The sequence below is a fragment of the Chinchilla lanigera genome, unplaced genomic scaffold, assembly GCF_000276665.1.
Source record: "Chinchilla lanigera isolate Chin_1 unplaced genomic scaffold, ChiLan1.0 scaffold00064, whole genome shotgun sequence".
NCBI classification, from domain to species: Eukaryota; Metazoa; Chordata; class Mammalia; order Rodentia; family Chinchillidae; genus Chinchilla; species Chinchilla lanigera.
Genome location: NW_004955465.1, coordinates 13799861 through 13816873, shown reverse-complemented (window position 1 = coordinate 13816873; position 17013 = coordinate 13799861). Strand labels below are relative to the sequence as shown.

General features: G+C 39.1%; 1 protein-coding gene across 1 annotated transcript; it reads left to right on the top strand.

The window, feature by feature from the left end:
• Positions 1-6: 6 nt before the first annotated feature.
• LOC102014543 lies at positions 7-4829 on the top strand. Its single transcript, XM_013521793.1, has 3 exons — positions 7-205; positions 2803-3160; positions 4307-4829. Exons 1-3 carry the CDS (start codon positions 56-58, stop codon positions 4759-4761), a joined length of 963 nt encoding a protein of 320 aa, XP_013377247.1. The 5' UTR covers positions 7-55; the 3' UTR covers positions 4762-4829.
• The last annotated feature ends 12184 nt before the right edge of the window (positions 4830-17013 follow it).

Genomic DNA, 17013 nt, shown 5'->3' with positions numbered 1-17013 from the left:
GCTCCGCGAGCTCTGCCGCCAGTGGCTGCGGCCCGAGACCCACAGCAAGGAGCAGATGCTGGAGCTGCTGGTGCTGGAGCAGTTCCTGGCCGCCCTGCCCGGGGAGCTGCGGGCCCGGGTGCGCGCGCAGCACCCGCGGAGCGGGGAGGAGGCGGTGGCGCTGCTGGAGGACTTGGAGAGGGAGCTGGACGAGCCTGGGCAGCGGGTGAGACGCGGAGGTGCCGTCCCCTGGAGAGACTTTGAACGCGCAGCTCCAGGATGAGGCTGGGGGGGTGGATCAGCGTCGCCCTGGTCGCTCCAGCGTTGGGTTTGAGTACCTGTTCGTCATTTCATCGGTGAATAGGCTTTCGCTTATAACAGCTTTTGTGTGATAACTGTTCCAAATGAGATGACTTAACCAAATAGGAAACCTTGCTCTATTTTTATAGTAGAGATTTTATTTAATGATTGTAAGATTCAAGAAATGTGTTAGGTAAATGTATAAAATAATTACTATTCTGTGTATCTCCTGTTACGATAGGCACTACTTTTACCATACATGAAAATAAGTCAGCGTAAGAATACGAGAAACATCTTCTAGAAGAGAGAAACACGGAAGTAGCTTAGAGGCAGGTATGGTGCCCCATTTCTGTAGGAAGACTGAGCCAGAGGGGTCACAAGTTTGAGGCCAGCCTGAGCAATTTAGAGAAACCTTGTGTCAAAAAAGAAAAAGGGTTGAGGTTGTGGCTCAGTGGCAGAGCAGCTGTCTAGCAAGTGGGAGACCTTGGGTTCCATTTCCAGTACTGCAAAGAGAGAGGGGACAGAAGGGGAGCGGGGAGAAATTCAGTGGCAGTGTCAGAAAAGATCTGGTTGATTATATGGTAGGCCGTGTCACTAAGAATACCTAGAATTGTTGGTATGTGAAGTGTTATGAGTACAGTATTCTATTCAGAAGAATGTTAAGTCTTCTTCATTATACCAAAGTCAACAGAGTAATACTGCCTTCTGTGATAGTAGTTTTAGAATACCGTGGATACTGCTAGACATATTTCAGGGATGATATTACCTGTATATTTCTCTGGTCTCTTTGAAGATGAACTTTTATGTTTGCAGTTTTACTGGTTAAAACACAAGTTTGTGGAATGCAGAATCTTCGAAATGAGGTCAAACTAATGCTGAAATTTTCCTGGCTTGTATGTTAGTTTTTTCTAGCAAGTTGTTTGAGGTCACCAAGTAAGAACAACTGAGTTCCAAGTATCTGATTAATTGTAGATGAATATTGAAGCAAACCATAAAGACATAATATCCTACATCGTGCCCCTTATCCCCCCACACCTTCTGTTTGGCTGTCTTGGCCACACACTGTCTTGAAAGTGGTTAATTGCACACAAACCCATCTTCGTGCATTTTTTGCTAAGCACTTCTGTATTCCAGGAAATGAGCAAGGTGAGGGGTCCACAGTGCCATGGAGTCATGCTGGTAGTAACATTTCTGATAGAGTGTGAAAGAAGATGAGCTTTGACAGTTGAAGCAAAGCTTTAAATTGTAAAGTGTTTGGAAAGAATTGAGAGAACCTGTGGTTGTACACCCATCATGAAGAAGTCAGTGTTACATACAACTAGAAGCAGTGCTGGGAAAGTAAAAGAAAGTTATCTAACAGGAACAGCTGCTACCAACTCCGTTGGAACAAGGCATGCAGAAACAAGAAGTGGAACATTTATTAAGTGTGTGGGTTTTTAATACCAAAGAAGATGCAATCTAGTGTGTCCTTTCTCAGAATTAAAGAGAAACCCTAAGACGGTGGTGATGAACCTATTCCATATGTGGTGCAGTGGTTGGCTCTCAAGGCACGTCGCCCTAGCATGCCTGCAGCTGAGCATCAGGTAACGGTGCGTGTACGGGCCATGTCCATTCTCTAAAAGGACTAGTGACACCATGTGGTGAAGTAGTGAGCCATGGCTCATTAGGCACAGCTTGTTTTAGCTTTCACGTGGCTGGTCAGTGCACTGTCAAGGTGTATATACATTTGCTTGGACTGCCTGTGTGTTTAGTTTTGTTTTTTGGTACTGGGAATCAAACTCAGTATCTTGTGCTTGCCAGGTGGGCACTTGTGCTGCTGAGCTATATCCCCGGCCTTACTGTGAGTTTTAATAAATCTGTTTTTATTAACAGAAGATTTTAGCTTTGAATTTTCTTATGAAAAATCAAAATTTAATATCTAAGATTTAGCAAAGATGTGTTCTAATTAAGAGACTGAGAGTCTTTTTTTTTTTTTTTTTTTTTTTTGAGACAAGGTCTCACTGTGTAGAGCAGGCTGCCCTTAAACTCAGTTATGTATCCCAGGCTGGCCTCAACTCCCTGTGATCCTCCTGCCTCAGCTTCCCCAGTGCTGGGATTATAGGTGTGTACCACCACACCTGGCGAGAGTCTTTCAATGTTGTGGTATCCTTCTGACATTTGAATCTGCAGCATCATGTTGAGTTGTTTGTTAAGAATTTATGAAAACAAGAGCAAGGATTTATTTATATATATTTGGTTGAATTGACTGTGATTCCAGCAGAAGCCCCACAGGGTAGGAAATGCACTCAGATCCCTTTTTCCAGGCAGGCCAAAAGCTGGTAGTCAGTGAAGCATTGCCCTTCTGTGCTGGTGGTCAGCAAATGCAAGAGGAACTGCAGCTGAGATTCACTGCCATAGATTGTTGATTCGGGGAATGGCCAGTTCTTCAGTGTTCACTGCTAGTGTTAGCTGTTTTTGGCATAGGGATAGATTTGTGTTGGGTGCTTCATTTTTTTTTTTTTTTTTAATTTTGTGTTTTTGTAGAGTCCAAGTCTTGAACACCAAAAAGTGACTACAGCAAAAAAAGCAAAACTGAAACCAGATAGTGGAAGATCATTCCAAGAGGCCTGGACAGAGTCATTCGGGGTGATTGAACGCAGTGGGAAAGCGTTATGTATTCTGTGTAGTAAAAGTGTTGTGTGTCGCACATCAAGTGTCAGACGGCACTTTGACACCAACCACAGAAGTGTTGCCGAACTTGGTGAAACTGAAAGGAAAGAATTTCTTGAAGGAAAATTGAGGAAGTACCATTTCCAGTATCTTAGTTTTTGCAACTATCTTTCTAAAACAAATCATCTGACAGCTGCCAGCTTTCAAATTTCACTGAGCATAGTAAAACATGGTAAGCCCCTCTCTGATGGGGATTTTATCAAAATGGCTATGTTGTCTGGGAGTGATTCCCTTTTTCATGATTTCCCAAATAAGGACAAAATTATACAACGCATCTCTGAGATGCCCCTTAGCAGAAATACTGTTAAAGACCGGGTGCTTCGCATGGCAAGTGATGTTAGTCAGCAGCTCACCACTGACTTACAAAAGGCAGCCTGCTACTCCGTGTGCTTGGGTGAAAGCACAGACATAAATAACCATGTAAGCCTAGCTGTAATTTTGCGTTATGCTGTTGGTGACATCATGAGAGAAGAGCTGGTGAAGCTGGTGTCTTTGCCTGGAAGAACACAAGGGGTAGACATCTACAATGCTGTGATGGAGGCTTTTTTGTCACAAGACATAAGACCAGAAAAAGTGGTTTCAATTACTAGTGATGGGGCACCTTATATGGTGGGGGCAACATCTGGTTTCATACAATTCTTTGCTCAAAAAACAAAACACCCAGTCATTCAGTTTCATTGTATTATACATCATGAAGCTCTCTGTGCCAGGGAAAGCAGCAAAAAATTCGACGATATCCTCAAAGATGTCAGCAAAATGGTGAATTACATCATGGCTCATGCTCTTAATTTTGAACAGTTTCAAGTGCTTCTTGCTGAGGTTCAGGCACAGTATAATGCTTTACTTGTGTACAGTAATGTCTGGTGGCTGAGCAGAGGACGAGTCCTGGAGAAATTTGTAGCCTGCTTGGATGATATTAGGCTGTTTATGAATGAAAAAGGGCAGGAATATCCACAGCTCACTGATATGGCCTGGCTTAATAACCTCATGTTTTTTACAGATTTTATACTACACTTCAATATACTGAACAAAAAACTACAAAGTGTAGGGAAAACAGCAGAGAGGATGTTTTGTGATATCAAAACGTTTGAGAGAAAACTACAGGTTTTTGAAAGAGACTTAGAAAATGGGCAGCTAAAATATTTTCCAAGTCTAAAAATGCATTTAGAAAATTGTACGTTTACAGAGAATCCTGTAAACTATGAGGAAATCTACAAGGAATTTTCTAGCATTGTAGCAGCTGCAAAGGAGAATTTTAGTAACAGATTTTTACAGTTCCGCAAGATGGAGACAACCTTGTGTTTTCTTACTTCTCCAGATAAAGCCATATTTGAAGAACTTGATCTTTCCTGCTTATACTGGTTAGATTGTGGAAATCTGGAAATGGAACTATTGGAATTTCAAGAAAGCTCTATCTGGAAAAACAAATTCTGTGACTTGCGTGCAACACTTGAGGAGATAGAGAAGACAGAGTGTGAAGGGAGGACAAAGGACAGCACAGTCGGTAGTTCTGAAAATGAAATCCTTAAAGTGTGGAATTCGCTGCCAGATAATTTTAAGTCAATGAAAGCACTTGGGATTGCTTTTCTTACTTTGTTTGGATCATCTCATGCTTGTGAGCAGCTGTTTTCAGCTTTGAATTTTATTAAATCTGATAGAAGAAACAGACTAACAGATGACCTGAGTGCTGCATATGTTGCTCTCAAACTAACAAAATATGAGCCAAGGTTTGACAAATTATCAGCATGCATACAACAGCAAAGATCACATTAACTGTGCAAAAGCACACCAAATGCAAATTCCTACTTTTCAATAAAAAAAATTTGTATCTTTGAAAGCTCTATTACTGTGTTTTTCTTTTAATACATGAGTTGTTTTTTCTAACCTAAAAATGCAGTATTCAAGCATAATTGCGATGTTGGCCCTTTGTAATAAATAAGTGGGTTTTGGGTTGCAATTTGGGTACTCAATCTCTAAAAGGTTCTTCATCACTGCCTTAAGATATGAAGACCTTGGGAAAACTGAAAATATTGTGGAAGTGCTGTCAAGTAGTGGCTAGTTTTGTGAGTTCAGGAACTGGGTCCCAGCCCTACTATCACAAACAGAAAGGACATTTTATTGTCAAATACAGAAGTACAGTGTAACATTTGATTATTTATTTGTTTTGTTTTGTTTTTCTGAGACAGGGCCTCACTGTGTAGTTCAGGTTGGCCTTGGATTCTCTATATAGGCCAGGCTGTCCTTGAACTTGGCGGTGATTCTCCAGCTTCAGCCTTGTACATGCTGAGATTACAGGCATGCACCACTACACACCGTTGATTATTTAATATTTTCAGTGTATATAAATGGGGAAATGATAAACTTTAGGTAGCTTAAATATATCAGGATATACAGATCAATAGTATTTTGTGGTAATTTGAGTTGTGTCCAATTTCATGTTTATACGTATAATTTAGTTGAACAATAAATAACATTTTTAACACATGGCTAAAAACTTATTTCTGCATTATAATTGACTCATATCATGGCAGCTTCTTTTATAGAACCACTATGTGTGTGTGTGTGGGGGGGAGTTGCCTTTGCTTTTTTTTGGTTTATTTTTTTGGTTTGTTTCATCTTTTTGGGACAGGGTCTCGCTTTGCAGTTCAGGCTGGCCTTGAGCTCACTTTGTAGCCCAGGCTGGTCTTGAACTTGGCAACGATCCTCCTGCCTCAGCCTCACAAGTGCTGGGATTACAGGCATGCACCACCATGCTCTGCTAGGGTTACCTTGTTTTGAATTGCTATAATTGCTTCCTATTGCATAATTTGTCACTGTTTGGCATTGAAAATCCTAACTGCAGAAAATATAATTTCCAAGCAATATGGTTTAATAGACTTACTTTTTCCTGTACCAGATCTAGACAAACTCTCATGTGAATATGTAAAGTACTGTAGGTCAGTAAGAAAAAAAGTACTCCAATGGAAAAATCAACAGAGGACTTGAATACCTACTTTAAGAAAAACGAGTAACTAATTGATCAATAAAATTATAAAACTTACTAGTAATCAGAAAATGCAAATTGAGAGTATGTGGTACCATTTTATTTTAACCAGTGTTTTAAAAGTTGAAACATGGGTAAGTTTTAGGATGTTGAGCTGCTGGAATGATTATGTACTATTGGAGTAAATTTTTATGACCATATTGGAAGTATCTGCCGTGTTTAACTCAATGATTCAGCAAACCTGCTACAAGGTATACATCAATAGAAACCTGTAAAGACACATTAAAAACAATATTCACAGCACCCTTATCATAACTGCCAAAAACTCTAAACAATTCAATACCTATTAAGAGTAGAATGAGGCCTGGAGGTGTAGTTCAGTGGTAGAACAGGTGATTAGCATGGGTAAGGTCCTGGGTTCAATTCCCAGGATGAAAAAATAAAAACTGTGGGACAGGTGAATATATTGCATATTTATGCAAGTGAATACAATAATGAAGATGTTTGAACAGTTATTACAGCAATGGGGATGAACTTTTACAAGCCTAATTTAACCAAAGAAGCCAGACAAATGTGAATAGCTATCCCATGGTTCTGTTTATGTAAAATTCTAAAGGCGAATGAATCTATGCTGGTAGATGTCAGGGTAGTAGCTGCTTTTGTGGGAAAGCTGCCACACTCTGCTGGAAGCTGGCTTCGTACTCGGCCCCCAGTTGAACAGTCCAAGCCTGTTTTCACTGTGGTGTACTGAACTGGTGCAGTTCAGTACGTTTCTGTTCTCAGGGAGATTGTAGTTTTTTGAAGAACTGTTGCTTACAATATTAGAATTAATCATGGAGGTATGATTAATCCTAGAGGCTGTTATCCTCTTCAGGCTGCTTTATTTTTTATTTTAAAAATTTTAATTAAATAATTTTTATTTGATTTATTTTTTCTGAGCAGGGTCTTGCTGTATACTTTGGACTGGGTTTGAACTCACTGTGTGACCCAGTCTGGCCTTGAACTCATGAGAATTCTGCCTCAGCCTTCCAAGTGTTGAGATTATAGGCATGCATCACTATGCCTGGCTTTAAGGGTGCTTTAGGAGCTTATTTGCTATTGGATACTTATTTTCATGACATACCCACTACATCTCACAATGATGGAATGCTTAAATGACTAACAAAGATCCTGAAGTAGAAGTGGTTAGAGGTTCTGTAAGTCAGTGAAAACTCTCCAAAGTTAGAGTAGTATAAACAGTGTGATACAGTTTGTGGGGAGGTGGGGCCTTAAGGCTTCAGACTTCATCATGGAAGTTATAGGTTCATATTGTTTTGGGGGGATGTTATAAGTTGACTATGCAAATCCAGTGTTACACAAATGGAAATTCTACATAGGTACATGCAGAACTTCTGTTACCTTCTTGGATTACTCTAAGGCTCTGCTGTTGGATACTGACTCATTTCTAGGGTTGGCATCAATAACAGATGGTGTGACAGTTGCACTTCCAGGCCTGATTTTACAGAGACCTAGTAAATTTACATACATACTGAAATAAGGAATACAGTAGAGAATTGAATAGGTTGTTTGGATTTCCCAAGGATTAAAATCTAATCAAATACCATTGTAACAAATAGCGACAGTGGATAATTTGGAGGTAAACGTGGTTTTATATTAAAGATACATTTCTTTTAAGCATTCTCTAACTCACTAATCAGTTGGTCTCAGTTCAAGTTCTAACAGAAGTGTTTTTCATTGAGGATAGAAATTTATTCATATTGAATATTTAAATAACAGTACTTTTCAGTTAGTGGTAATAATTTTTTTTTTTTCAGTTTTCTGAGACAGGGTCTCATTGTGTAGTCCATGCTGGTCTTAAACTCACTATGTAGCCCAGGCTGGGCTCAAACTCATGGTAGTACTCCTGCCTCAGCCTCCTGAGTGCTGGGGTTACAGGCATGTGCACCACACCTGACGGTCCTTCGTATGTTATTGCCGAAAAACTTGTAGCTCCTTTCATCTGCTAATCACTGTCTTCCTTACTTAGCCATATAATCATTGCAGCAAAAGTCCAAGAGAAATAACATGCTACTTACAAGTAAAAAGTCAGCAGAACCCAGGAAAGCTGAGAAATGGGCAGCCTGCTCACCGAAATCAGTTCTGATAGGGCTCCTGGAGTAGATAATACCGCAGTGAGATCGCCAGTGCGCACAAAGCATAAAGGTAATGGAAAGTTAATTTCTACCCACTATCTTAGGAAATACAACTAACTGCTTAGTTACAGAAGAAAATTGTTAAAACCCACGAACCTCATTCGGGTTTGTAAATTAAAGAATTGCTAGGAAAAATAACTAAAGAACAGGGAAATGGTCTTACCTAGATACTAAGATGCCAAAAAGCCTTTTTAAATAAAACTGGTAGTGACACATGGCACATCAGTCAAGCAATAGAAAGTACAAAAAGCCATATCAAGAAAGATGATTAAATTCTATGTAAAAAATTTAAATATGGACACGCAAAAGCCTACAGGCAAAGCCAATGTATTGATGAAATTATTTGCAAAATACATCAGGAATACAACCTCATCTTACCAGAAATAACCTAGGTTGAATCCCCAGTACTGGGGGAGGAAAACAAATTTGATCTGAGCGTTGAACATTCTTAAAAAGGTTTTTAAATCCATACCAAGATGCTCAGCTCCAGTCATGATAAAAGCAAATCAAAACTACAGTGCAATTCAGTACATTTCAGGTACCATTTATCGACTGCCGGATTGAAGAAAAATCCAAAGCTTGACAGCACAGCCTGTTGGCCTGACAGGAAACAAGCCCTTCAGTATGTTGGTGGTGGGTGTACAGAATGGTTCAACCTTATAAAACGCATCTTGTCATTGACTAAGAACCCTAGCAGACACTTACCTTTTGACCTAGCAAGAACACTTCTGGGAATGAACTTGAAGATACATGTCTACGAGTAGAAATAAGGTAGAAATAATTCTTGTTGCAATTATTTGTAAATGCAAATGATTGCAAACAACCTAAACACTCACCCACATGAATGATTGAATAACCAACACTAATGCACCAAGTACAGCATCCTATGTAGGCAAAAAAAGAATAGGGATGATATCTATGAACTGGTGTGAAATGGCTTTTAGCTACTATTTTTATATGAAATGAAAAAAATGTGAACTAGTATATATAATATGAAGAAATAAACATGCATACTTTAATTTGTAAACATTCTTATGCAAACATGCATGCATATATGTGTATATAAAACATTTCTACATATTTTCACGAAAGTAAACACAGTGAAGCTTAAATTGAATTCAGAGGATTTAGGACTGTGGCAAAGGCTTCTCTGAAAAGATACTTCGATTTTTTGGTATATGTAAGTGTTTAGAGTATATTAAGTACAAAATGGTTAAACAGACACAAACGAACCCAACTGTATGTCAAACTATTAACAAACAGAAAAGTTCAGTTGGCTTGAACACAGTATTCTGAATATATACTCTTAGTGGAATGCTATTTGTGGACATAAGTAAATCTACATTGAATTTTATTTAGCAGGTATACTTTGGGAGTGTCCCACAGCACACAGTAACGTAATATTTCAAGCAATTCTGTATTTAGGCCAAAGCAAGTGAATCAAATAAATACATTGTTTTTAATTGTTTTTCATTATGACAGGAGATACCAATATGGAATGTGGAAAGTCAAGGAAACCCCTATAAGGTTAACACTAAATTAAATTGGTGACATTTCAGAAATGTATGTACCAACCCTAGTCACGAAAGGGCCTAGAGGCGATGACACCCCAGGGAGGATGAGCCTGCATATGCCTGACCTTTTGTTACGTAAAACTTTGCTCTGTAAAATGAATCACTGCTTCTTGGAAAAACCATTGAAATCATGTCTGATTCAGAGAAGATACAACATGGGCCTTGAATAGTTTATTTCTGTAAAAGGTGGATACAGGAGGATGGATCAAGGGCCCTTGCACTTAGTTGTATCCCAGTCCTTTCTAAGTTTTTTATTTTGAGACAGGATCTTGGTAGGTTGCCCAGATGGAGCTCATTTGCCATCTTTTTGCCTCAGCCCCTCAGAGATTCCAGGCAGGTGCCACTGTGCCTCGGGGGGACAGATATTCTTTTAAAATGCCTAGTCTTACGGTTACTGCCTTAACCAGCAGTGAGACAGCCTGCTGGGGTACGCTCTGGGACGTGACACGGTAAGCAACCTGACTGCAGTGTTCTTGCAGAAATGTCTAACCGGAATCGCTCTGTAAAGAAACGCTGAGACAAATCCCAATGTGAAGCGTTCTGTAACACAGCTGGCCTTGACTGCAAAATTGAATGTCAGAGTAAGAAACACCTGATTAAAAGAGGCCAAGGAAAAATAAGTGAAAATGTTGAATAAATGTTCATCGGATCTGAAGGGATTTAAAAAGCTATAAACTATAAACTATATAAAATATATTTTGGAGACAACTGGGGAATTCTAACTGTAAACCGTGTTCTACATAATTGGTATAAGGAGCACATACTGTTTTCCGTCCAACACAGTTTTCAGTCTAGATGGCTTTTTTGCCCATCCATAATACTGATGTTTTCCACATTTGGTTTAGAGGAACTATCGTGTTCTTTCCTGTGTGAAATAGCTCTTTAGCCACTATTAGATAACTTGCTTCTGCTCTGAAGTACTTACTTTCAACTCATGACACTGTAGCAGATTTCTGTCAGCACAGTGTAGGACATAGTTTATACCCTAATCAGAAGCTACAGGGACCAGCTCCTGTCCATTAGAACCAGTCAGTTTCTGTGTATAGCTCTAGCTTTATTAATTTCTCTTCTATTTCATTTCTCTTTTTAGTTTTTTAGTTTATCTTGCATTGCCCTTAAGAATTCAGTGAAGACTTTATTTTTTTTTAACCTCCTTATGTTGTGTGTTGGTGCAAGAATGTTTTGAGGCTCAGCTGTGGGTTTTACAGTAATTATTTGTACTGATTATCAAATGTACTCATTTGTCCAGATTCCATAGGATACTTAGGAGCAAGAAATTCCTGTGGAAGAAATGACCCCACTAGTTTCTGCAAAAGAGTCCATGAGTATGGAACTCCAACCTGCAGAAGGAAGAATGGAATGTGACTCTCCAGAACCACACTCTCTTCAAGATAATGGTGAGGATAATTTAGTCCTGGGAAAGAGGAGAAGATTTAGAGGAGGGAAGGTGTAGTCCATTTCAGCTTCCACTGAATGTAGTTGAAGGAAAAGTTAACCAGTGTGATACAATCTTACTAATGGAGATCAGTTAGGCTCTCATGCAGTAATGTCAAAAATAGTCAAACAGGATGTTCTGTGGGTCCTTTGCAGTGGAGTTAATTAGTACCTGTGGATAAAAAAGAGACACTTCAGTGTGTGAATATTGAGCCTTGACCGTGGGAGCCTTTTATCACATGGTGGTTATGTAGGACTGGGAAGTACTAATTAGAAATGTTACTGAATAAAGCAATTTCTGAAGTGTACATCTGTTCATGTTCTAAGATCTGTGAAGGGTGTGTATAGAGGAGGGCTGGCCTAGGTCTAGAGCAGGTGTATTTTCATAAAAGACCTGAAGCATGATGGAGAAGTTGCCTTTTTCCTGCAGCCCTAGCAGGTCTGTCTTCCTGTGCATCTGACTCACCAATAATTCTAATTTCTTGAGCTCACATTCTCCTGATTTATGTTGACCTGCATTTCCTCCCCAGATTTATTCTTGTTTACCTTCCTTTTCTGCACATGGTTCCACATCATAGCACAAAAGGGATCAGCATGGAAAGAAATACCGTGATGATATTTTCAATCGCGTTGTGAAATGGCACTCACCATGAGTATTCTCATTTCATGATAAAGTTAGTCAACCAATTTTTATGAAGCACATTTTGAATGTAGTCAAAATGCAAAAGTATGTTACATAGATGGAAAGATACTGCAGAACTAGGTGATCCCTGTTTGTTAGAAACTTACAATCTTGTTAGGTCTACCAGTGAGGCAGTTAAAGAAGAAAGTGCTGTAGTGCTAATCTGGGTTATGAATAGATCATGTTTTTCTGGAACTCACTATGAGCTTAAGTTTTATGCCATAGGAAGTCTTTTGGAGCAATTGAGATTAGATGAGGCCAAAACACACAGTAATATATTGATTTAAAATAATCTGGGTAATTATGAACATTTAAGAATGATTTAAATTAACTAGCTAAATATTTGGTATGCATACTGGTATTTACGTTTATACAGTGTTAACCTGAGAGACAGTTATAACTGTCTGGATGTAATATACTAATGCCAAATTATTCTTACTGTTTTCAAAACAGCTTTCTTCAGACTTAGTAAGCCAAGTTTGAGGTATTAGTCAAGATAAATGTTTGTGTTACTGGGACTATTCTAAACATTTCTTCTAATATGCTTTACTAGATCAGAGATTTTTGGGTTTATAGTTTTACAGGCCCCAAACCGAGCCAATATAAACTTATTACGTAGAAACTTGAGCCTAAAATATTGATACTATATACCAGACAACCTGACAGTGTAAAGTAGGTAATGTGGTTATAGTCTACAGATTTAAAAAAATCCATTACTATATTCCTGAAGGTTCTCTACCCAAAATAATGTTATGTAGTAAATAAATGCAAGCATTAATTTGCATCCTGCTTTACATTGAAACAGTGCTTTCCTTAAGGCTAATCTTGAAACTTTTCTGGAAAGCCACATTCAAGCTGTCTATCTTACTGTATCAGAACTGTTTTGTTCCTGGTTGGAGTTTTTATCCTCCCTTCATTCCACCAAGATGGGCTCCCTAACCGAAGTTCCTTTTCCCTTTTGTGTGTCTGTAATCCCTGTTTTCATCCCACACTCTGTTGGCTACACAGGAAATGCACATGCATACTCATGCGCACACATATACATACAGACACACAAACACATTCCAAATATTCTACTTGCTTTTTTCTTTTATATTTTAGGGTCATTTTTGTGGCTTTCCATGATGTCTCAAAGCATGGGTGATGATAACCTTAGTACCTTGGATACTAATGAAGCAGAAATTGAACCAGAAAACGTGAGAGACAAGTTCTTCAAAAGCTTAGCAGTATTATTGGAAAACAAAAGTAATAATACTAAGATGTTTTCTAAAGCAGAGTACTGTCAGTTGATAAGAGAAGTAAAAGAGGCTAAAGCTAAGGCAAAAAAGGAGTCAGTTGACTGCCGTCGCTTGATTAGATTTGATGTGATCCTTGCACAAGGAAATGAGAAGCTGATTGAGGCTATACATGGAGAAACAGATAAAGTATGATACTATTTACACAGTGAAGACTTATTTGACATTCTGCATGATACACACCTCAGCATTGGACATCGTGGACGTACTCACATGGAAGAAGAATTACAAGCTAAATACAAGAATATTACAAAAGAAGTTATCGTGCTGTATCTGACACTCTGTAAACCGTACCAGCAGAAAAACTCAAAACTCGAGAGAGTTCTAACATCAAAGCCAGTTAAGGAAATAAACTCCAGATGCCAGGTAGATCTCATAGACATGCGATTGAATCCTGATGGGGAGTATAAATTTATTATGTATTATCAAGACCTTCATACAAAGTTAAGTTTTTTGAGGTTACTAAAATCTAAGAGGCCTAAGGAAGGTAGTTGCACATGCTCTTTTAGATACTTTTGCAGTTATCAGAGCTCCCAGTATTTTACAATCCAACAATGGGAAAGAATTTTCAAGCCAGATCATCAGAGAATTCAGTAGTTTTTGGCCAGAATTAAAAATGGTCAGTAGGAAGCCTCAGGCTTGCGAAAGCCAAAGTTCTACTGAAGAAACTGAGGAAATCCAAAAGAAGATCTTCTCCTGAATGCAGATGAACAATTCAGCACACTGGGCTGAATTTCTGTGGTTCATTCAGATGACCCACCACCAGCCCTATCATAGAGGCATGCAGCACGCTATGTGTGAAGATGCATTTAGCTCTGAAGGTGAGTTAGACCTAGCTCACTCTCAGTTAACTGAGGAGCTCATTGCTGGATTGCACAGCGAAGATGCGTTAGACTGGATCAACAAAGAGCTAGAAAATACTCCAAAAGCCCAGTGTAAGGAAAATATTGAGACTGGAACAGACAGTAGTGATTCTGAAGACAGTCTTTCTGTCACTACTAAAGGGGCTGAAAGTCCCCCTCCAGAAAGCAGGCTTAGATTTGTATCTTGTGTCGTTTGTGAAAGAGTCCATAGGTGCTAGTAGTTGCGTATCATGTCTTGGAAATGTCCATGCACTCCATGGGGTGTCACCTCACCGGGAGGCTACAGCCCATGGTCACCAAATAACTGGTGGTCTTCGTTACGAGACCAGTGTGATGAAAACAAAACGAGATTCAGAGCGGATTGCCTGTTCAACCGTGCAAAATGCGAAAGCCATCAGAGACACCATTTTCACCGGACACAATAGGAGACTGGGTAAGAGTTCGAGTTTCTCCTCCGATGAAAATGGGAAAAGTTTGATTGCACTTTGCTGTATCTTGATGGGTAAGAATTACTTGATAAGTTACCCAAAAGCACACTTGGCCGGGTGTGGTGGTGCACACCTGCAATCCCAGCACTCGGGAGGTGGAGGTAGGAGGATTGCCATGAGTTTGAGGCAAGCCTGAGCTGCATAGCGAAACCCTATCTCAAAAAGAAAGAAGGAAAAGGCACATTTTGGTCACCTGGAATGTATTTTCCCTAAAGAAAAGCATGACTCCCATCTTTTCATCAAGTTTGAAGTTACAACCTTGAATGCTACTTTGTTTATTGTTTAGGGGAGACGAACAGTGTCTCTTGTTAGGCATTTCTTGGGGGGAAGGAGAAATCTAATATTGAGGATAAAATGGTATGTATGATGGGTTTCTACAGAAGAATGAATTTGGTAACATGAGTTTAAGGTTACCTTGTATCATTTGGATGTGAGTTTGGGTGGAGAGTGAAGGACATACCAAGTCAAGTAAAGAAATACTTAGGAGGGGTGAGGGATGACAAATTTGTCAGAAGATGGGGGTTTGGATTGCAGAGTCTAGTTGTGAGGTACGAGTGGAGAACATGAGATGAGGCCTCCACAGGCTTAATCGGGCTCTCTGAGGTAGAGCTGAGGTTTTGAAATATGAAAGTTACACTTAAGGCTGTTAATATCCAAAGTGTGATCTGCAAACTTTTGATTGTAATGGTTTGCACATTATTTTTTACCAGTTCATGAGAGAAGCATAAAAGCTGAAAGTATAGAAAAAAGTCTAGAAACATTTATTATAACTTGACCTTGCTGTAACATCCAGGCACGATTAATGGCTTCATCTTACTGAAGGTAGAGCAGTTTAGGTGTTGCTAACCACTCAAGGTGAGGCCCTTGTGGGGGTGCACTAGTCACACAATTCAGATCACACTGTAATGTGTGCTGTTGTACCTTTAGGTCATCACCTGAACTTAAAGTACAGTGGTACCTCAGTTCATGAACTTCATTCACTGCGTGATTCTGGAAAAGAGGGCCGTGTTTCATGTTTGTGTGGGAAAAATGGCTGTGATTGCGTTCATTGCCAGATGCAGAGTTTGCAGACAGAAACAGAATTTTACCAAACGTTTCTGCTTGTGAACCAAATTGGTACCACTGTACATCAGACTCAAAAATGTAAGCATTTATTTATTTTATAACTTGGTTTAAGATCATCTTTTATTTTTAATCAAGCCTAGTTTTGAATTTATTGTTTTAAAATTAATAAAGGTAGGTAAGTTTATATTGTTAATTTTAATCCTGATTTGCAGATGGCGAAACAAACTTCACTGGACTTTCTTGTCAAGAAAAGACACACCTTGGAATATAGCAGTAGTAATAAAATAAATGGCAACAATAGAAGTCATCTTGGAGAAGGAAGAGTCAAAAGAGTTCATACGAGTTTTACTCAGAAATATGATGCTTTGTGTATTGAGTTTGGTTTTGTAGCTATAATTGATGGTGAAGTGCTAAAGCCACAGTGTATTATTTGTGGAGCTATATTGGCTAATGAAGCAATGAAACCATCAAAGCTTAAGCGGCATTTTTTTTGTTTGTTTGTTTTTCTCCGGTACCGGGAACCGAACTCACGACCTTGCACTTGCCAGGCAGGCGCTTTTGTTAAGCGGCATTTATATTCAAAACATAAAGAAATAAGTTCACAACCAAAAGAATTCTTTGAGAGAAAGAGTAGTGAGTTAAAAAGTCAACCAAAGAAGGTATTCAATGCTTCCCATATAAACATTAGTGCTCTGAGGACTTCATATAAAGTTGCGCTCCCAGTTGCCAAGTCCAAAACACAATTGCTGAGACACTTGTGAAAGACGGCATCAAAGAAGTTTGCTTGGAAATGGTGGGTGAATCTGCAGCAAAGAAAGTAGAGCAAGTACCACTTTCCAATGACACCGTAGCTCGGCGCATTCAAGAGCTGGCTAATGACATGGAAGAGCAGCTCGTAGAGGAGATAGAGCTGGCAGAGTATTTCTCATTGTGGCTTCATGTGTGCAGAGATACTGCCAACATGATAATTCTTTTAGTCTATATGAGGTTTGAACATGATGATGACTTAAAGGAAGAATTTTTTTCTCAGCTTTGCCTACAAACACAACTAGTTCAGAACTGTATGAAGCTGTGGAGAACTATGTTGACAGGTGTGGCTTGGAATTTAAATTTTGTGTAGGAGTGTGTTTTGATGGTACAGCTTCAGTGACTGGAAAACAGTCCAAAGTGGTCAGCCAGATTAAGGAACTTGTGCCGGAATGTAAAGTAACACATTGCTTCATCCATCATGACAGTCTTGCTATGAAAAAAATACCAGCTGAACTGTATAGTATGCTTACTGAGGTGGTAAAAATTGTAAATTATATAAAATCTAATGCAGTCAATTCAGGATTGTTCTCTTTATTATGTGATAATATGGAAGCTGATCATAAGCAAGTGTTACGACATTCTGAGATGCGGTGGTTGTCTCGGGGAAAAGTTCTGTCAAGAGTGTTTGAAATACGAAAT